This window comes from Larus michahellis, chromosome 6 (genome assembly GCF_964199755.1).
Source record: "Larus michahellis chromosome 6, bLarMic1.1, whole genome shotgun sequence".
Taxonomy (NCBI): domain Eukaryota; kingdom Metazoa; phylum Chordata; class Aves; order Charadriiformes; family Laridae; genus Larus; species Larus michahellis.
In genome coordinates this window covers 26,916,758-26,938,651 of record NC_133901.1, presented here as the reverse complement: position 1 = coordinate 26,938,651, position 21,894 = coordinate 26,916,758, and the positions used below count along the sequence as shown (strand labels likewise).

Genomic DNA, 21,894 nt, shown 5'->3' with positions numbered 1-21,894 from the left:
AGGTGTTGTAGCATTTTAACATCATTGACTCAGGCTGTAAATGCAAATAGTGTGTTAGAGGAACACTGGTGACCAGGTTGGAGCTAATGAAGTTATTACATTGAAAGCAGGTTTAAACTTGGGACACAAATATTGCTGGTGTTACGTGGAATGCTTATGAGACTTACAGTAAGCATAAGTTCCTGGTGTATGGCCCAAAATAACTTTTGTTTTTCTAGATTTGTGAAGTAGGTGTGCTGTCTGAGACTTCAGGGAAGTGCAGGGTGTGTAAGATTGATGCAACTTTTGATAAATAATGTCATAAATTTTTAAAGGAACTAAAAGTGTACTATAGTCTGCCTCTTTGAAAGTGACTGATTATATGAGGTATATGGTGAGACATCTTAAAACAGACCAACTTTAAAAAATATAAATGGATCCAAATCTCAGCTATCAAATCTGCAAAACGTAATAATATCTGAGATCTCTATATTGTATACACTTTTTTTACTACTTTTTTTACTTACTCACTACTTTACTACCCATCAGAAAGAGTCCTGTTCAACTGAGTAGGTGTGTGAGGAACTACTCTTTGATACCTTGGAATGTCTGATAACTTGCACGGAGCTTTTCTCCCAGGCATTTGTCAGGTACTAGCCAGGTGTCACCGAATACTACACCAAGACTCAGGTCCACACGGTTGTGACGCCAGAGTGAAAACAAGTCTTGGATCAAGAAAACCCAAAGGATTCTGGGGTATTTTGTATGTATTTTTGGTTTTGTTTGTTTCAGATGTTGCCCTTGGGCCCTGGCAGAAAAGTTGATTCTGATGCTCCTAGTTGACTTGTTTTATCTTGTAATTTTTAGGATTTTGCATTAATTAGTGTTTCTCTGGCTCTCACTTTTCCAGTATCGGGTGCTGATACATCTTTTGACTTTTGGGTATACTTTCTGTATTTTAAAGATGCATTTTACAATAAGTGCACTTCTCTTAAGGCTTCCAATTTAACAACTAGGGTAATTAGGAAATCCAAATAGAATCATACTGATGCGTTACCACTTTACTTTTGCTGGCCCAGTGAAGGCACCATGGGTTTTCTTCCCTGTCTACTAACTCAACTATTTGTAACTGCTACACAGAAGCATGCTCGATGTGAAGTATTTGCTGCTCTCTATTATTATTTTAAGCTATAGTATATTAATAATTTTCTTTGCGGGTATTTTTGCTAAATGGTGCTGAAGATTAGGTTGAGAAATTTAATATCTCCTTAAAGCATAGATATTCATAGAGTTATGAATAAAATAGGAAAATAAGCTAAATTATCATGAACTGTCCTTGTGTGGTGGTTTAGAGGGTGTTGCATTCAGAATAGGCCTCCTGCACTAAAAGGCTGCTCCTCTGCCTTCTGAACCTTTCCCATAGAGGATCAGAGGAACCACAGGAGAGGCCTGGTAGCAAATTATTTTTTTATTAATCTTGCCCTTGCAGTCCTAAGCAACTGGTGCTAGGACTGTGCATCAGTCTTGTCATCTATATATGTATGTAAGCTTTGCTGCAAGCAGCAGAGGGCTTGAGAGGTTAATCTGGCCAGTGGGAAGGGCACAGGAGGGATCTGAATAATGGATCCTTCCGGAAACTTGAAAGGACTCCAGTGGTGACAGGTCGTCTTCAGCTCTTTAGACAGCAATGGGATGACTAATTCCAGGTGTTCTAGGCAGCCATGAATCAGAGTTCAGCCACAAGGTTTTGTTTAAGAAGGAGGTCTGGAGGGGTCATTATCTATTTTTTTTGATGTTCTAAACTTGAAATAGCAATTAATTGACTTAAATTCAGGTGTCGTCTTACAGGTACTGGTAGGTGTAGGTGTTAAAACTATCAGCCTGGCCAAATTGTAGTCAGGTAGCTAAGTAACAAACTCCTGAAAGCATCCCTGCGACATTACTGGATGTATAGACTGAAGGATGCACACAGTTGTGTTATTCATGCATGCTCTCGACAGAAGATGCTAAAGATGTGTGCGTGGGTATTCATGGCGGTACACAGCTGTTCTTTTTCTGGTAGCTGGGTGCTGAGCTGAGCAATGGCAGTCAGCAGAGCAAAGCAGCATTAAATGGCTTTTATGTAAACAAAGTCTTACAGGCAGCTGCAGTTCATTGACTAATGGAAAACAAAGAAAAGAGCAGCACAGAGGAGTGTTGCTCTGTGAAAGATACCCTAAAAGTCACAGCAGCTTTTAACAGAGCTATTCTCAGCGCAGTTTTTACTCTCTGGGAGAGAGAAGCCTCCCTGGGCCTTCTCTAAAACCTTAAAAAAAAAAAATCAAACTACTTCAGCTATTTCATAGCACTTGCTATTAAATTTGAGGAGATGTGCACTTGGCATGCACTGTACCACCTGGAGAGCGTACAGGCTTCACTCTTGTAAAAGCCCATGTTTCTTGTTACGGCTTTAGGAAATTCATGACAATGCTGAGAATGTGGCAAAAAAGTGACCATCAGCTCTGTCAGATAAAGTGTTTCACTTGAATCTGCTTTTGCTTCCTGAGCCCCGACACGTAGGGAATACATAGAAGTCATACTTAAAATGAGGATTTCCTTATGCAGCCCTGCCTTACCCCTGTGAGTCAGTGTGTAGCTGTTTGTCTGAGTCTATAGGTGGTGCTAAAGCAGTGACAACCTCATTGGTGCCTCGGATATTTTGCAATTTCCTAGTCTGAATTTTTTTCCAAGTGTAGAGGCGGTGTGAAGAGAGGTAGGCTTTTTTTTTTTCCTGTAGTCATTATGAGGTGACGTGTGCCAAGGTAAGCAAGATAAACTGTTGAACAAAGTGCACCTGCAATTGAATGCTGCTGATTTTCACCAAGGAGCAGGCTGGGGAGCACGCTTACAGAAGCCTTGATCTCTGGAGATTCTGAATGCTGGAAAAAGCACAAATCCCAAAATTTTCACCATGAAGAGCTCCAGAATTGTCTTCTATCTTCTCCTCTTTCTCTTCTTTTGTGGTGGTAAGTGCCTTCAAAAAACCTCTGCTGTGGTGTGGTGTCTTTGGGGTTGACTACTATGAGATGTGAGAGAGCAGAGGGAAACTAGGACCATTTCAGAACCAATCTCGTATGGTCAGGAAAAAGAACAGAAAGAAAAAATAGAAAAGGAGTAGAAAAAGCTGTGTTGATTACCATGTATGTGTCCTGACTCATTGGTGTCAAATGTTGTATTTCCTCAGCACTGAATCTACTTTTGGTTCAATGGTGTCTGTTTCTCACAAGTGTCAACAGTTCTATGACACTTATTTTGTGAAAATAGAAATAGTTGCCTTATTACACTTATCAGGCTCTGTGTGATACGTTGGCTTTCTCCTGTCACTCCCAAATTCTAATGGTGATTTAGGTTCCATACGCTTCTGTTTAGGAGATGAAAAACCCAAGCCCCTTGATCAGTGAAAACCTAGGTTCTTCCTCCTGCCCCGAGAAATTAATGGTGAAAATTTGACTGAGGTAGATGCTAAGTTTCCGTCAGGTGCCTTTTTGCTATGACCCTGTTGTGCCTTTCTTCTAACCATCTTGATTCTCAGGATTCCTGCAACTCAGAGATGGGCAGTTGTTTCTCCCTCTACTACCACATGCTGCCATGAAAACTTCCTGTAAGCTTTCCAAGTCTGACTTAATGTTTATAGACAGCAGTAGGGTTGTCTCCGAGTTGCAGTGGAACAGCAGGCCAAACCCTCTGGTTCGGTATTTGGTGCAAAACAACCTTCACGGCATCAACAATCTTGTTTAGTCTGCAGCCACTAAGTCAGAAAATGTGCGTGGCTGCTATTGAGCACCAGTGCAGTAATTTTAACTTGCAAAGTTAGATGTGGTATCTCAGCTACATGACAGTGGTGGGGAAATAGAGGGGCAGTTAGAGCTTTTAGAAAACCGCATGACAAATAACTTGCAGCGGACTCCAACTTAAAATAGAAATTGTAGAAGAGCAATAGAATGTGGTGCCCCCAGCTTACAGAAATGATCTGTGGCTGTTTAGTAGCATAAACCATACTTGCACATGCATTTTATGTACAGCTGCACCGTTTGCGCATGATGACATACCCTTACAAAATCAACAAAGTGTTTGTGGCTTTGGCACTTAGCAGGGTAGCGTTTGGGCCTGCTGAAAGACACCTTTCTTCACTGATTAATGGAATCTCCTCTACTAGGCTTGAGTCTTTTCATTCATGGAACTGCCCTCCCCTTTTTGTGACCGTGGAAACAGCCTCTGGTGAAAGTGTCTTTTGAAGAGACAAATTTACTTTTCTAGTTTTCTTAATAAGCCTAGTGGTAAGGCTCTTGAACACCTAAGATTGCATTTTTTAATTCAGACCAAAAATGGCTGGGGCAGGACTCTAGGTAGTAACTAGCAATGCTTAAGTGAGAGTTGTCTTTGGACAATCTCTTTAGTTTTGTAAGATATCATTTTAAATAATCATTTTAAACGCTTTTGACTCAAGAAAAGATGATGCATTCTGAAAGGTTTATAGAACAGTCTGGATGCCCTGACCTATTCCATGGTACCCATATTTCTTATGTCAGAAGCAGATGCCATTGGGTTTCAGTATCTGAGTCTGAGCCTGTCCTGTTTCCAATCCAAAAAACGTCAGTATTCATATTAATCTGAATGGAAGTGGGAACCATCTCTAAAGACTCTCTGTTGAAAGAGCCCTGTTTTCTTTCTGTTTTGGGAGGGGGAATGGAATGAAAGGTTGGCCCTTCGGGAACCTCTAAATGGTGAGCTCTGTTGCAAAGGCACAGATGTGCTTTATGATATTTTCTCTTGGTGTTGTGTTCGCAGCACTCAGCCTGAAACGTATCCGGTGGTGCACTGTCTCTGAGCAAGAACTTGCCAAGTGTAATAACATGAGTAAGGCCTTTGGTGGGGCTGGCATCCTTCCCCCTCTGGAGTGTACAGCGGGGGGGTCAGCTGCTAACTGTACCCAGATGATCAAGGTGAGTTGTGAATGACAGCAGTGTCACTGATTTAATTTCCCCATGTGCCTAACAATAATGCAGTAGTGATGTACACAGCTCTGCTGTGAGTGTCTGACGATCCAGGCAGCTGACCATATGCTTCCTGGCATTCATGTCTCTGAAAAATCAAGGCATATATCTTTTTTTAAAAAAGACATAAAGGTATACATGTGAACCTGAATGTCACAATGGCCCTGTCATCTGTTTCACTAGTCACATGTGGCCAGATGCGAGGAACACAGCAAAGGTCTTAAATATTTCCTCCCAAATGCTAATCTTTGATTTGGGAATTGCGTCAGATTTATTTAGCAGATATTTAAAAAGGGATGGAGGGATAAGATGCAGACAGTAGTTAAAGCTGTGCTGTTGAGTCTATAAGTAGATTGTATTTTGATAAACTCTGGATCAAACTCCCATTTCAGGGTCCCATCGTGGAAATTGCTGTATATACAGATGAGATAAGTGTAAAGCCAAATCAAATCTCCATATACTGGAGTACAAGAGAGACAAAGCAGCAAGTAGGGTGAGCAAAGGGCACGCAAATCCAGCTGTATTAATTCAGCTGCCCGGAGCGTGCTCAGTTTCCAAAAGGAGCACAGCTCTGGGGAGGGTTTTAAAGACTGTAAACGTGTGGCTTTGCAGAAGGATGTATGGAAAATAATTCCCTCCTTAGGAGGGGGTGGGAGGCAACAAGTGGATATTGGAGGAAATGTGGAGGCAGGTAGTCATGGTCGTCTTCACTGGCAGAGTGTGGGGGAAGGGGAGGATGGATGGCTGTGTTAATAAATAATGTTCTTTGTGTATCCTGTATAGACGTGCCCAGAAATCAGGGTTTTGTGCAGCCTGTCAAGGACAAAGAGGTTCAGAGTCATGAAATGAGTCCCAGCAGAGGAGTTTGAAGGGACATGAGGCAGGTGGTTGTGTGGCCTAAAAAAGGAACAAATTTCAGAAATTGGTATCATGTAATTTTTTGTCAACAGAAGCAGAATGTTTGACTACTGACACTACCGCGTTGCCTCTTGATAAATACTGTTCTTGAGCGAGGGAATCAAGATGTATTGAAGAATGTCAGGAGCAGATAGCAATACATACGTGGATCTTACCTTGGGATTAGACAGGAAATACTTTCCAATGTCAGATCTTCCTAAAACCGCTTGGCTGATTGCTGCATTCCACAGAGGGAACTGTTAGACTCTGTAAAGCAGGTTATTAAAAGGGCCGATGAGCGTCTGCGTCTGAAATACAGTGCACACAGAATTGCATTTGTAAGCAGCAGGCACCTATCTAAAACCTTGGATTCCTATAAAAACTTGATTAGCTGAACTCAGAAACCTGCTGGCGGATAGCCCGAGTAAGTAGCTTTCTGATAAAATGTATCTTCACTGCAGGGCTTCAGATGAGGCTTTGTCCTTGAGACTACTTTTTTCTTGTGCTAATAATCTACGAAATGTTTAAGCAGGCCTACTCTGCGTAGGGCTGTGTGGAACCCTTGAGCCCACATCTGCACTGAACTCTGCTCTTTGAGGCCAAAAAGGGAGCGGGACGCAATGGCTGAAGAGGTAGAGATATGCTGGTTTATAACACTACGTAACTTGGACTTAGTCCTGTGAATGTGTTAGCACGTGGATAAAGTAAAAAACCTTTTTCTCTGAAGGTGTTTAAAAATTGAGAGATGTTTAAATATTTAACCAGGGAACCTGACAATATTTAATGCGACCAGAGCTATTCTTCAGCAGGTCTTTAAACGCTTCCGTAGGTAATTCTCAAACGTTGTGACACACAGAAATGAAGTTCCTCTGAAAATATTTAACAGTGTATTACCATCACACATATACTTATCAAAAAATCATATGTGGAATAATCCCATGCTTTTGCTAAATGTATTGGCAAATGGTTGCTACAAAAAAAAAATAAAAATACCCACACTTGCTGATATGCCACCTCAGCAGTGAGTGTGTGCATTTAAAGCAGACATCAGTAGTGTGTAAACTACTTCACGTTAAATGCAACAATAGGCATTTTTTTCTGTCTTGTTCTGTTATTTATACAGTTATTCATACACAAGCTATTGACAGGAGGCTCTTCTGCTAAACAGAGCTCAAAGGCTCAGCTTTCCAATCAGAAAAGTGCTATCTCACATGGAAATATGTCCATATAATACAGTCCTTGTCTTCTGTGACCAGCCCTTCCTGTTTCATCTACTCTGTTTCCTGTTCACCACCATTTCTAGAGGGGCATTTTGTTCTCCTGAGGGTAAGGTCCTTCTACCTCCCACCTCCTTTTCTTCCCTCTCACTGTCAGGTGTCCCTTCTAAGTAAGAGGCCATATTTGATTCCTAAACTGTCCCATCCTCTGACTCAGATCTGGTTATTCCAGAAAGATTCTTTAAGATGCAAATATCGCCCAATTCCAACTCCTCTCCAGGTTCCTTTGGAGCTTTGTTCAGCTCTCATTCATGAGGAGCAGCTCTCAGGTCAGCTAATTAATGAATATTACCATTTTTTCTCCCTTGAACAAAATAAGTAAAACAATTTCAGATGACACGGTAACTTCAAATCTGATTTAAGTATCAACATCAATACATTACCTATGCTCTCATGTGATCCTTTAAACATTTTCAAGCTTTTTATGTGGCTCAGCCTGTGGGAAATTGCTGTGATGTACTGGGCAGCATAGTCCTAGCCCTACCCTAACCGATGCTCAGCAAACTGCTAAGGAACGGGTAAACTCAGTTACCCCCTCCAGTGCTGAACCAGAGGTTAAGCAAACTGATAAGAAACTTGGAGTCAGCTTAGAAATGCAAAATGTCAAGCTGTTGATAATTTTCTCAGCAGCGTCTTGTCTCTGTGCGAGGTGCCCTTTCCTGGCTCCCACTGTGTTCAGTACACACCAAGAGCCAGGTTCAGCTGGTCAGAGGTGTGTGGAGCAGTTCTGTAGTCCTTGCTGCCCTGGGAAGTCCTTATTTCCCTGGAAATCCACGGCAAATCCTGTGTCTGTAGCAGGATTTCAGCCAGCTTGGTGTTACAGTCAGCTGAAAAGATGAGGTATTCTTGGGCACCTTCCCAGCAGTGGATGCCCCAGATCTGTATTCCCCCGCTCTGGACAGTCTTTAAATGCTTTCCTCCTTCTCTGAAACACACTGTCATCTGCTTGCCCTCTCCCAAAACGTGTGGCTGTTTGTCTGCTGAGGTACAAGCTAGCATGCTTTAAGGTTGCTTTTGAGTGTGCTTTGGCATTCAGATTTTGCAGCCCCAGAAGACATTACTTCAAACTCTCTGTGTATGATCTCTAACATAGAATTACTTTATTTGAATCTTCAGGCTTTGGGGCACTAGCTATAGAGAGGAATGAAGCTCCAAATTGATGGGCCTTCAGATTTGTTACGGACCTGCAGGATCCATTTCTAAGATTCCTTTGGACTGTGAAGACTAATGAGGCTATCACAGTCCAGGGCTGGTTTCTGCATTATTTCTGAAGGAAGGCGGTTTTGAAGTTCTAAAATCCCTCTTGGTAATTGTTCTTCAGAAATTTGAGTGCCCTTAAAAGAACTTTTTGGAGAAAAGAAAACTCACAAATGCAGATTAAGGGGTCTCTTCTCTTAAATGCATGGGTGCTCTGCCTCTGGCTGTTGAGAAATATCGATAATTAAGTTTCAGCATATATTCTGCCCTTGTGTCTCCACAGGATGATTTAGCAGATGCAGTGACACTGGATGGTCGATTGATTTACCAGGCTGGAAAGGAGCATGGTCTGAAACCTGTGGTTGGGGAAGTCTATGATCAAGGTATATTCTGGCTAAATAACTTTTAGATTCCTTAATGCGAGCTTTTTCTCATGCATTTTTACTGTTTCCATTTTATTTTGGGGTTCTTTGGGGGTTTATCTGGGGAGTGGGTAATGGTCAGGTTCCCTCATGGATGTTCCTGCCAGCAGAATGTGTGGGGAAAACAGGAGACGCGGGGCTGTGGCAGTCTGTCCTGAAACAGTTGGGTCAAAATAGCTGTTCCTGTAATGGGTTTGTTGGGTTGATCTAAATAAAGTCAAATTGAATGACCTTATGGTTACTTCAGATCCTAAACTCTTGATTCTATGAGTTATATCAAACTGTAAAACAAAGAGAATGAAATCAGCTGTGATGCTCCAGTCACATCAAGTTGCTATGCTGTGTCAAAATTAAGATCAAATTAGTAGACAACTGGGGAATAATTTTTTTTTCTTACTATTAATTATATCGGTTCCAATTCAATCCAAATATATTTAGAATCATAGAAAATTTTTTCTTGGAAGGAACCTCTGGATGTTTTTCATCCCACTTCCCTTTCAAAGCAGGGTGACCTTCAAAGGTCAGATTGCCTGTGGCCTTTAACTGAGGCATTTGACACTGAAAAGATAATGGAGGACACTCACACGCAATCAGCAGGTTCTCACCAAGGATGTGAACAGTGTGACTTGCCTGTGGGTAGGGGAGCCACAAGGGGCCACAAATCAGCGTGTGTCCCTGTAATGCTGCTGCAAGGCTACTTTGCTTGCTTTTCTTTCTTCCTACGCTTCAGAGATTGGAACTTCCTATTATGCCGTGGCTGTGGTAAAGAAAAGCTCCAACATCACCATCAACAGCTTGAAGGGCGTCAGTTCATGTCACACAGGCATCAACAGAACTGCAGGCTGGGATGTGCCAGTGGGTTATCTACTTGACAGTGGGCGCCTGGCAGCAATGGGATGTGACCTTCCAAAAGGTAAGAGTTACAGGGAAAAGATCTGTTCTGCAGCAACACCTTTCCCTATGGCCTTGGGAGCACAGAAATGTGTGGTTCTAGCTGCTGGTTTGGTCCTTTGCGTCGATGCTCCTTGTAGGGTGCAATAGACCTAACGTCAGTCTGATAAAGACTGCAGGGTTGTTTTTTTTTTAAACATGGAAACCATCTTTTAAGAACAAAATGACTTATCCCTTCTAAATGTTTTTAGACATGTACTGTGTAGACGTGTTAAAATGAGATTGTAGGACCTTGCTTATTTATCGCTAAAAATTTCTCATTCTTATTTCCTATTTAGCTGTAAGTGACTACTTCAATGCAAGCTGTGTTCCTGGAGCAAATGGCGTAAACTATCCCAAATCCCTCTGTCAGCTCTGCAAAGGGGATTTGGCTGGGCAGAACAAATGTGAACGAAGTTCCCAAGAGCAATACTATGACTACAGTGGTGCTTTCAGGTAAAAATCATGGCTCTGTCATTTTTTTACTGCTATCCATAGCCATTGTGTCCAGGCCTCACTGACAGGAAATGGAAGCCAGAGAACTTTCAGTTCATCTTGTTAGAAAATCTGCCGTTGTGTTAGGACAACCATGCTTTAAACCTACAGACTGAACAAAAGTAATTCTAAACCCACTATTTCAGGTATTAATACCTGAGTGTTAAAACCAAATGGATATTTAGCACTCACGCTATGCAGGGAAATCCTGTTGCTGTTTTCTTTGTCCAGCAGCTGTTGACACAAGTCTGAGTGTTTGTTTCAGCAGTCTGTATCTTTCCCGGTAAAACCTTGGAGTCTGAGAGCTGAACGGCCACCCTACTCTGCTCTTTCAGTCATCCCCCCTCGGTTGCACTGAATTAGCGAGTTGCTCTGCCCTCCATTTCTGCATCTTTCCCTGATTTTCCTTCTTCCTGCCTGTGTGCCGTGTGGCAGCTCCCAGTACCTGAGCGATAGCATTGACCGAGTAAGGGCAGAATTTGCTCATGTGAAGCACTTGCTCCTCTCTGCCTATTCCCCAAAGGATTGTGCAACTCCCTTAGACAGAGAACTCTCCTGGACAAAGAAGGTCATGGTATTTGTCCCAGGCAGCACTGAACATGTTGTCCGTGTTCACCAAATGACAGTGATAGTTTACTTCATGCTCTAACAGCCACTAGTCTCTGCCTTGAGCAAAACTCTCAGCACGAGGAAATAGGTCAGTGTCTGTGGCTGATGGAACACAGCACACAGCCCTCTGGCTGTCAGCCGGCAGTGTCCAGCGCATGGGGGCTGTGCTTTGTAATCCGTCTTTGTGCTTGGGTTTTATTTATTAGGTGTTTGGCTGAAGGTGCTGGAGAAGTCGCTTTTGTGAAGCACAGCACAGTGCCTGAAAATACTGATGGTGAGTAATCCAGAAGCTTGTTGAATAGTGTCTGCAAGGTCTGAAGTACAGTGTCTGTAATGGCAGTATAATATCAAACGCTTGATTTATTTTGAGTTGAGGAATCAGCAAAAAAAATGCTCTAATAGTGAGAATAGGTGTACCCACAGATGTATGCACCATGTGATCCTTTTTACTGTCTGTCTTTTTTTTTTTTAATGCTTGATAGTTTCTCAGTAAAGATTGTAGGTGGAATCTCAAGCTGCTTCTGGGAAGAGAGCTTAAACAGCATTAATCTCCTAGTTTCGTACAGGCCTGGGCTGTTACATTGCTCATGCCTACCCAAGGATTTCAGCAGAGACTAGCAGGAAGTTACCAAGACGTGGCCTGCCCTATCTGGCACTTCGTGAAAACTACCTTGAGTGTAACATTAGTTTAAGATCATGGGCCTGTCTGACCATCGTTTACAGGGGAAAAAAACAAAAAAATTTGTGTGTGATTCTAGACTTAGGGGTGCTTTTGATGCTGCTGCAGACCCTAGTGTCCAGTGCAGCCTCACAAGTGTTAAGCTGTTTATTGTCTTACTGGAGATATAAGACGAAAGGACCACATAGATGCATGACAAATATCATGCAGTCAGAAATAGTTCAAAGATGCTCAGGAGATGTTTTCTGCTCTGCAGATGTGGAGCCAGAGGCATCAGCCCCAGCTGATATCTGTTCCATAAGCATGTTCCGTCTGATTTCAGGCAGAAGTCTTTCTTCGTGGGCCCAGCGGCTTCGTTCCCAGGACTTCCAGCTTCTGTGCCGTGATGGCAACACGGCTGATGTGACAGAGTGGAGAACCTGCCACTTGGCCCGAATCCCAGCTCGTGCTGTGGTTGTGCGGCCAGACACAGATGGGACAGTTGTCTTCCAGCTCCTGAACCAGGGACAGGTAGGACATCATTTTTTCATCAGCATGTAGCATTTTAGAGGGCTTCTTCCATCCCTATATCTGAAGGCAAGATATCCAGGCACCTTCAGCTCAGTGGGGTTTGAAGGGGTATGGGATGTCACACATCCCAGGTCAAGGGGTGTGTGACACATGTTTTTTTTCTTTCTTTGACATTACAGCAAAGATTTAACGGAGTAGGCACCAAGTTTAAGATGTTTGACTCCTCAGCCTACAGTGCCCAGAATCTTCTGTTCAGAGACTCCACCACGGAGCTCATTCCAATCACAGCTCAGAATTACCAGGCGTGGCTGGGTGATGAGTATCTTCATGCCATGCAAGCCCTGAACTGCAACCCCAACAGTAAGTTGTTTTTAGATTGCTGTTCATAACCAAGAACAAAGATAGCTGATAACAGAGACCATCTTTATTTTGCTTTATTTTCTTCTGACTCTTAGAGGGCTATGGCAAGATGCCAGTCTAATCTTTAAGCGTGGAGAAAGGTCTCTTTTTGATCTAGAAACAGGTCAAAAATCAATACCACATTGTGGAATACTTTCCTGTGCAAACTGGCGCACTTTGTGTTACAAGAATGCAGGCTCTTCTACCCTTTCTGGTGTATGAGAGACATTAATCTGGTAAGCTGCTGCTGCTACCTGGTACTGCATTTCTTGCCTGCTAACAAGGCAAAATGGTAATGCACTGCTGTGTAAATCCTCAGGTAGTCTATAAAGAATGGATGAACAGGTTCCTAGCAGAGAATTTCCTCCAGAAACTGAAGGAACCTTGAGTTGCTCTTTATCAAAATGTTAGTCTTTTTATACTATTGGAAGAATATAGAAATGACTTGATGTGCATTCTGGCAAAGTCATAAAACACAGGTTGTAAGAATCCCTGCCTTAATAAGCTTAATAATCGTGGCAGCTGAGCCTGCAAGATGTGCTCTGTGCTGTGGCAAAGCGCCCCATCTCCAGAACTTCACTCTTCTGGGGGTCAGTCAGTGACTGCCAGGTATGAGGAAACCTCTGTTCAGGGTGGGTTTTGCTGCACTCAGCTAAGATATTATGGCTGCATTTAGTGGTCGGCAATTGTAGGAGCTCTTGTTACTTCACCCTGGGTAGGTTTGCAGTGTGGGCATACAACTCATCTGGGGAGCTCTGTGGTTCCTGATCAGGTGTCTGAGCTGGAGAGAAACACAGAAGTAAACATTTTTAATAACACTTATGGTACATACGTGACAGCGGGCAGTGCGTATCCCTCCTTGTCTATTACAGAGAAAGTCAACTGTCGTATTTCCTTTCCAATTTTGTGCAGCATTGCCAGAAAGCCTGAACTGGTGTGTTGTATCCACTGAGGAGATTTGGAAATGTGGTAAAATGGCCATTGCCTTTAAGGAAAAGAATTTGAAACCAGCAATTCAGTGTGTTTCAGCCAAGACAAAGGAACAGTGCATGGAGCTGATCCAGGTAGGCTGCTACAATCCTTGTGTAGTAAAACAAGTTAACACAAGCTTTTCTCTGCTGGGTAGGTAGGATCAGAGATAGGTGCGATTAAGTGGCCAGTAGGAATACTGGATTTCAAGGAGATGATCTGTAGCTGACGTGGTATGGATGGGCCTGAACCCTGATGATCTTCAGTTGTGATGAGGGCACTGTTGCCCATCTAGCTCTAGCCTGTATGTGTGAAATCTCCTGTCCCCGTTTCACTGATGATGCTTTATGCAGGTTTTGAGTCTTTTCTTTTGCAGCATATTGCTCTTTTATTGTCAGACTTGCCCTTTGAGATGCAACAGGTGTGATGCTAGAAGTGTCATCATTGTAGCAGGGAAGGTATCTGCTGTTTTTTCACAGAAATCCCAAATTTTATTTTATTTTTCAGAGAAAGGAAATTGATGCTGTGGTTCTGGGTGGAGCTGATATTTACACAGCTGGGAAGACATACGGCCTTGTACCAGCTGCTGGAGAAAGTTACTCTGGTAAGCAGGTCGGGAAACGTAAACATAGACCCTGTTTTTCCAGGTTGTTTGAAAACAGCTCTGAAAGTACAGCCTGAGTTCCCTAGCCCTGCCTGGAAAGCTGTTTTCAAAGGAAATGAGAATTACTATCCTCACGTCATGGATAGCGGAGGAAATAAGTATGGGATGGGTTCCTACAGTGAGTTTGTGGCAACTTTTATCTGTCCTGCTGCAGGACAGGTTAAGTCTCTGGCAGTTTTGAGTTTTGTACCTCTTTATTTGTCTTTTCAATTGCGCAAAAAATATTTACAATGGGAAAAAACCAGTATTTACAAAATCAAAATATTTTTAGCATAAGCAAAAATACAGAAAGTACACAGTAGACTCTATTTAGAAACAAATTCTTCCTGTCAATGTGGCTGCTTCAGAGTCACCAATGAAAAGACTTGTGGACATTGTGTCACTAAGGCAGAATTTCAATATGCTGCAAAACTCATGGAAATTTTAATACAGAATTGAGTTTTCACATACAAATAACTTCATAAAGTGCTTTTGCTAAGTCACTAATGACCCAAATGATGGTTTTCAGAGGGATGGATTTATAAGAGCTGATGTTAGTTGAGCTTTCGTGTTGAGCTCTAGATTGTTTGGTTCAAGTGCGGTACCAGGCTATAAGTGAATGCAACAATGTGAAGTAGAAGTAAAGAATAATTACATGTGTAGTCAAAATTCCTGACTAGCTGATTGTCGTTGCGATTGAAGTTGGCACGATGTAAGTGTAACGGATCTGTAGATGATCGTTAAGCAGTGGGAATGCTTAAGGGAAGCTGTAATGTGTTTCGTGTTTTCTTTTTCCTGCAAGCTGATGACAACAGCAATGCGTACTATGCTGTGGCATTAGTTAAACGAAATCTGTCCAATGCATTCACCATCAGTGACCTGAAAGGGAAGAAGTCCTGCCACACAGGGCTGGGGAGGAACGCTGGATGGAATATCCCCATTGGTGTGCTAATTAAGAGGGGCATTATTAAGATCAGAGACTGTAATATTCCTCAAGGTAAGACAACAGTACTACATATCAAAAGTACAGTAACAGTCTAATTACAAACTTTCATTAGGGAAGTAATTTTGATATTAAGCTTATCTGTTTGCAAAAGGGTGTTGTGTTTTTAACGTGACGATTTGAAATTTTGAATTTGCCCCCAGAGTAGACTAATGGAGGGGTCATACTGAGAATGTCACATCTAACATGAAAGTATTCTATCCTTTATCACAAAATCATTGTCTAATTTAGGTTGGAAGGTACCTTTGGTGGTTGTCTCGTCCAACCAGCTGCTCAAAGCAGGTTCAGTTAGATCAGATTGCCCGAGGCTGTGTCCAGGCAGGTTTTTTTACAGAATTTTCAGCCTGGCAGCCTCCAGCCTTTCATGGTCTTACTCCATCCTAAAAGCAGGATTCTGCATTTGCCTTTGTTGAACTTCGAGGTTCCCATCAGCATGTCTCTCCAGCCTGTCATCTCAATGGCAGCCTTGGCTCCAGTGTATCAAACTGCAAACGTTTATTCCAGTTTTCAGTAATGCATTTGAAGAGTCAGTTGCTTTTTTTATTTAATCAGCTTCAAGATTATCATATCATCTTGAAAATCCTGCTTTCAAACGTGTCTGTCTCAGCTCTTTCTTGAGGATGTTGACCCAAGTCAGATATCAAAAATTGGATAGTCACAGAAACTCACACTGTCTCTTCAGACATATCCCCTTTAGGTAGTACTTCCTCTGGGATGTCATTGCAGTAAATGTATCCCTGTCCTGAACTTTACTGCATTCATTTTCAAACTGTATTTAGTAATGGAGCAACGTAGCACAACAAGCAAAGGATCTACGACCGTAGGACTCCAGATATGAATTTTGTTTGCTTGTTTCCTATCTCCCAGGGAGCTCTTTGGTTTCATTACTTAATCGGATGAGTGGTGCTTTGAAAATACTTTAAAAGTTGTAGTTTGTGAATTCCAGTAAGGAAGCTATAACTCACGTTTCCAGCGTTCTACAGAAACCTGCATTAGTTCTAACTTCGTGACAGTGCAACTGCCTTTGTTGTGGAGAGCTCATGCTTTTCACTCAATATATCGGTTTGTCTTTCTTTCCCCAGCTGTGAGTGAGTTTTTCTCTGCCAGCTGCGTGCCTTCAGCTAAGCAGGACAATTATCCATCAAAACTCTGTCAACTCTGTATTGGAGATGATAGTGGAAACAATAAATGCAGTGCAAGTAGCCAAGAACGTTATTACAGCTACAGTGGAGCCTTCAGGTAATTAATGCATATGGTTGTTATTTAGTCTGTCAGCTTGTCAAAATGCTAGGAGGAGCTATTTTCCATCCCAGCCAGCAAAAAGTAGTTATTGTTGCTACAGTTAGATGGCATGTGCTGTAAATGAATGTCCTGGTTTGAGGACAAACCATGACAATGAAGTGGGACATGTGTCCCCAGGTGTCATCAGCAATACAGGTATGTCATAAGGCATTACATTAGATCATGTCAAAGCCTTTTTCCAGCTCCCTCGCCCACAGCCAGACAGATGACCAACAGCCAAATCCATGTCTCTGTTTACAGAGCAGTGGGCACCCACCTAGTGAGGACCAAGTGGATTGTCATCGGTCTCCAGTCTTGCTTTAATCTTTCGTGACAGACAGTCTGCCACTCTGAATGGTGGGTCATCCATAAAGAGCTTTAGCAGGGAAGCAGGCAAATAGAATCTGGCTCATACAAGTCCATGCTGACAGTGGTGGGCTGGTGAGGGGGAGCCAGGAGTGGTCTTCACTGTCCTTACTCATTGGTGGCTGTATGCGAAGGTAGGTTTCTGAACAGCACAAACAACTATGGCCAATGTTCAAATATCAAATCCTCTTCAAAACAAGATTTGGTAAAGGTACAAGGGGAAAATAGCATAAAATGAAATAAATACCTTGTGTAACAGTGTACGACTACATATGGGGCCGTACCCAAAGACTGTGAAACTCTAGTTATGGAAGTGGCATTTCCTTTTCCTGACCATCACCTCTGGTGCATGTAACCGGGTGCATGTAACAGAGCTGGCAGTGACCGGTCTTTTTCCTTCAGGGGAGGAGACTTCAACAGCAGCTGCCTGGTAAATATTGGAGTGCTAGGCTTAGATAACTACTTTTTTGCAAATCTGTTTAGTTGTGTCCAGCTGCCCTGCTGTGGTACATGCCTTGCAGGCAAACTCCAGATCCTCTGCTGTACTTCATAGATTAACAGAGCTTAACCAGTCACCAAACAAATAAGCAACAAATGCCATTGTGGGCTTTGAGTCTTGCTCATATTTAAGGTTTTGCATTTGATAATAGTGACCACAACCCAAGCTTTATATTGAGATCGTTACTTTTTCTTTTTTTTTTTTTTTTTAACGGAGAAGGCGTTTAATTTATTGAGCGATGTGGAAGGTATTTAGGTATTTAAAAGGTTAGGATTTGGGTGAAAAATGGAGGGTCAATATCTTCTGCAAGGTAGGAATGGGTCTGGCTGTGATACTTAGGTGATCCTCTCTGAAAGAAGAATGAGTTACACATGGTGACTGACATGAGCTTAAAATTCAGCCTCAGATTTCCAGATTCCTTCAACTATGGAGAACTTCAGATTAACCTAACTATAGAGCTATGAGATGTTATTCAGTTTGTGTATATCCCACTGCCTGTGGCAAATTAAACTGCACGGAGTACTGAAAAATATATTGGGAACAGCTTTTTCTGATGGGGGAAGCACTGAACCTGCTGAGTCCTCCATGCTCTACATGAGAGTGTCAGGCACGTGGTGATAAGAGCTTTGCTTATAACTGCTCATGTTAAACCGGGCACATGTGAAATATATGTGTTTTTAGTAACTGTTGGCAAGAATAACTTTCCTTCACACTTTGTACTGCAAAAACCATGCTCAGTTACAGTTTTACAACTTCTTGATTGGTGGGTTTAATGATCTTGTTTTAGAAAATGCTTCTTGAAAGCACTTGTAGAATGAACTACAAGGTACAACCACTAAACTCCGTTACCCACAGACCCTCTGCCAGCACCCACTGCCCAAAATACCTGGGAAGTTAAATCTCTTTGCTAGCTCAGCCAACTCGCTGCTTTGAGGTTGATTTTTTTGATGTGTTACTTGCTGTCTGAAGCAAGTGCCGTGCATTTTTTTTCTGTCTGCTGAATTCATATTTCAGGCCTAGCAAAAATCTCCTAACAGTCTGTGGTGCCTGTTGCATCGTGCACTAGACAACACCACAATATAACATGGGAAACAGCAAATCCCGGTAGAGGTGCGTTGTTCTACACCTTCGCCCTGACACCCTCTGGAATGGGGTCTCACACTCGTAGGAGAGGAGGAGCTTTTAGGGTGCCCTTGGCACGTTGGGCTGCCTCTGCTTCAGAAAATTGGAGGAAACTCAACTTATTTCCGGAACAGTACCGTTAGAAGCTGCAGTTAGATTAACTAAGTATCTGCAGTGTACAGGGCAGTAAAAGCAGCGTCTGTGTGAGCACCAAGGTCACTCTCACTTGAAAGGAAAAGAGGAAAGAAAGTATATGTGTGGGTGTGCACACGTGCACATACACAAAATCTGATAAACTCTTGGGTTATGCACTCAAATTATTTTATTCAAAAAAGTCTTAATGACACATACTTTGTACATGATTTAAAAAGGAATGAAAGTGACTTAGCAGATGGAGAATTGAGTATCACATAATTTATTTTCTGTTTCTTTGTTCATCTAATATTGGCCTCTTCTGTTGTTTCTCACACTGTTTTTAATCAAAATGTTCTCCTGTATTCCTCTCTTAAAATTCTTAATTCAGAATATTTTTTAATACTTTGCAAATGCGTTGGTTTTCTCTCCTTTCAAGATGTTTAATTTCTCTGTTTTTGCTTATTACCTTAGGGTCCAGTGCATTTGTTTGCAGGAATGTATGTAAGAAAAATTGAGTTCTAAACCTATTAGTTGTTAAGAAAAAAATGTGTTTCACATAAAGATGCTTTGAATTGAATTTTTATCTCTTGCTTCCTAAAGGTGCCTGGCGCAGGGCTCTGGGGATGTGGCCTTCGTGAAGCATTCGACAGTGTTTGAGAACACAGATGGTACTTAGTTTCACGTATCTCTTAATTATAATTCAGCTATTTTTCCAGAACCTCTTTTTCTCTAAAGTATTCAATGAATGACAATGACCAGTTTCTTTTTTCAGGTAAGAATACTGATAGTTGGGCCCAAAACTTGAAGTCCGGTGATTTCCAGTTACTGTGTCTAAATGGTGCCCGTGCTGAAGTCACCCAGTTTGCTGAGTGTCACCTGGCTCGGGTGCCAGCTCAGGCCATTATGGTTCACCCAGATACCAGCATTTTTGCTCTATATGGACTGCTGGACAAAGCACAGGTACTAATAATCCACTTATGCTATGGGGGAGTTCTGTATGGTCTAACACAGACCAAGGATAAAGACAACAGGACCATACTGCCATCCTGTGTCCCCTGTGTCACGGGACTGGCAGCATGTGCACCGTGCAGAGCCCTGTTGTTGGAGAGGGATGGAGAAGGTAAAACACAGCCCATGTAATTCTCCTAGTAAAACCACCCTGGTGCACAAGGGATTTCGACCTTTTGCGCAGCCACTGGTTTCAGTAGCAATTTTCCTGGAGCTTAAGGTGTTTTCCCAAACTGTGTGACTTTGAAGTCTACAAAATAGAGTACACACTAACACTTTTCCATCGCGGAATTTTCCTAGGAAGGCAGGAGAATGTTGCTGGGTATATTTATTTATGCCGCAGCCATGTACATGGTAAACCATCTAGGCAGACCATGTGTCGCTGCGCCAGCTAGGTGCTGGTTAATACTGAAGTTAACTAGTTTTAAAAGCGGTGCTGGGTGTCTCCATGCTAGGCTTCAGTCATTGCTGTCAACTCCTGTGCAACCAAACCCTGTATTACACAACAATATTTAAACAGAAGAATTTTTTTTAAAATACAGCTCTTTCTGGATAGTAACTAAAAAAAACAAAATTACAAATGCATTCTTGTAATTGCCAAAGGCAGAATTCTGTATCTAATCTACTGGAGTGTCTAAAAGCAAATGCATAATAGAGATTCTGCAATTGTGTATGAATTTTTCATCTACAAAAGGATTTCTATTGTCCTTCATGTTGTACGGAATTAGGAATTAATTGTACAGAGAGGAATTAATCTTGAAAAATACTGAAAATTTTGCATTGTTTTCAGGTCTACTTTGGAAATAGCAGCAATGAAAATGGATTCAAAATGTTTGATTCTTCAGCTTTTCAAGGAAAAGACTTGATCTTTAAGGATTCTGCTATTGAGATTGTGCCAGTAGAAGAGAGGAGGACATACGCAGAGTGGCTGGGGAGCGAATATATTGAGTCCCTTGAAGGGATGCAAACGCCAGAGTGCTCTGGGGCGGGGAATCAGATAAGACAATACCTGCTCCTGACTACTGTCATTCCCCTTCTGATTTTATGTCAGATACAGGGCTTGGACTAGCACGGCCCAAATGGCAACTTCCAGGCCACCTCTGCCCTACCACCTTTTCTTCAGATAAGCTGCTGTTTGGATAACGTGTTGTGCTCACATTTGAATGCCTCTTCCTCCCTCTTTGCAGGGCAAGTGCCAGCAGCACCTGCTCGTCAGGGGTGTGGGGTGGGGCTGGAGCTGCCCCTGTCCATGGGGATGGGATGGAATTTGGGGCAGAAGCCAGCAATACAGTGTCATTACAGTTTACAAGATCAGTCCAAAACTGGAGCATCTTTGGCATCGTTGCTGATGTTGAACCACCGTGGGCTGGAGGATTCCCAGGTGCTGTTAGATGGATACAGGGTTTCTGACCTGTAGAAGAATTTCTGCATCTTGGAAGGCATATCAAAAATCTTGTCTACTGAATCCTCTGCCCTCCTGGCTGGTTACATTCAGACTCCTACATCTTTGCTTATCCCATCCCACCCTTGCTGATGGCAACAGTTTCTCCTGAGCTCTGCTGCTGGAAGAGGTAAGTGCACAGAGGACAGACGGGCTGTGGACAGAGAGATGACCTGCAGACCAGAACACAGCTTCTGCTACGGGCAAGGTCCTCCACCTTCTAGTAGAAGAAAGCAGGGGGAATCTCCAAAGTCACTGGATGAAAAAGAAGGACCCTAGAGACTTGAAGGGACTACCTGTTGGCAGAGGAAACAATGAGGCCAAACCTGTGCATCCACTGAGCTTGTTGACTTTCCACAACGAGTGCTCTCACTGCGTGAGAGAGATGGCACCTGCCCTGTGATCTTTAATTTGATGCAATCATCTCCATCAAGAAACTTGGCTGTCCTCCTCATACATGGGGTTATCTGAGTCCCTGTGCATGAAACTTCTATTTGCTGTTAGTGAAACAAAGTAGTTCACTTCTGATTAACTGGTTCTGTATCTACTGGCTTGTAGCATTCAGTTTTTATTTTTATCCATAGCTGCAGTAACAACAAATGTTGCCGTGCTGCTGGCAGGCAGCATCCTCCTGACTACAGCTACCACCTCATGGTCCTGGGATGAAAAGACATTCAACATAATTAAAAAAAACTGGTAACACTAGATGATGATAATAATGATGATGATGTAAATAAATGAAAACTAACAAATAAACATAAGTAATTACAGTTTATCCAGACTTTGGCCTGATAGCTAAACTACATAGTTTTGCACTTTCCTGGGACATTAACGCTCATCTGTTTAATTTGCTCCAAGGTTATCTGGGTTTAAGTGGGAAAGAGAGAAAATATGGCCCCCAGCTATTTCATTTTAGATTTTGGAGCTGTGTCTGCAGTAGCAAAGCAGTGACACAGTGCAGCAACGCCCAAACCCACAGGTTGAGGATTGAAGTCTTTGG

At 42.4% G+C, this 21,894-nt stretch overlaps 1 protein-coding gene across 3 annotated transcripts; it reads left to right on the top strand.

The window, feature by feature from the left end:
- Positions 1–116: 116 nt before the first annotated feature.
- MELTF (melanotransferrin) lies at positions 117–21,669 on the top strand. 3 transcript variants are annotated; one of them, XM_074592888.1, is made up of 15 exons: positions 117–2,984; positions 4,807–4,961; positions 8,667–8,766; positions 9,536–9,718; positions 10,035–10,191; positions 11,046–11,113; positions 11,841–12,028; positions 12,208–12,388; positions 13,340–13,491; positions 13,904–14,000; positions 14,842–15,036; positions 16,125–16,281; positions 19,046–19,113; positions 19,218–19,405; positions 20,244–21,669. In XM_074592888.1, exons 1-15 carry the CDS (start codon positions 2,930–2,932, stop codon positions 20,520–20,522), a joined length of 2,223 nt encoding a protein of 740 aa, XP_074448989.1. In that variant the 5' UTR covers positions 117–2,929; the 3' UTR covers positions 20,523–21,669. The 3 variants fall into 3 exon arrangements, with proteins under 3 accessions (XP_074448989.1, XP_074448988.1, XP_074448990.1); XM_074592887.1 differs by having other exon boundaries at positions 117–4,961; XM_074592889.1 differs by lacking the exons at positions 117–2,984; positions 4,807–4,961 and adding an exon at positions 6,354–6,541.
- The last annotated feature ends 225 nt before the right edge of the window (positions 21,670–21,894 follow it).

What these genes read in the sequence shown, in the direction of transcription:
- MELTF (XM_074592887.1), top strand. Translation starts at nt 4,740, where the DNA reads ATGGTGAGCTCTGTTGCAAAGGCACAGATGTGCTTTATGATATTTTCT. An exon ending in AGTGCCTGAAAATACTGATG is followed by an intron (nt 11,114 to 11,840) that starts GTGAGTAATCCA and finishes GTCTGATTTCAG; the next exon opens with GCAGAAGTCTTTCTTCGTGG. An exon ending in GACTGCTGGACAAAGCACAG is followed by an intron (nt 19,406 to 20,243) that starts GTACTAATAATC and finishes CATTGTTTTCAG; the next exon opens with GTCTACTTTGGAAATAGCAG.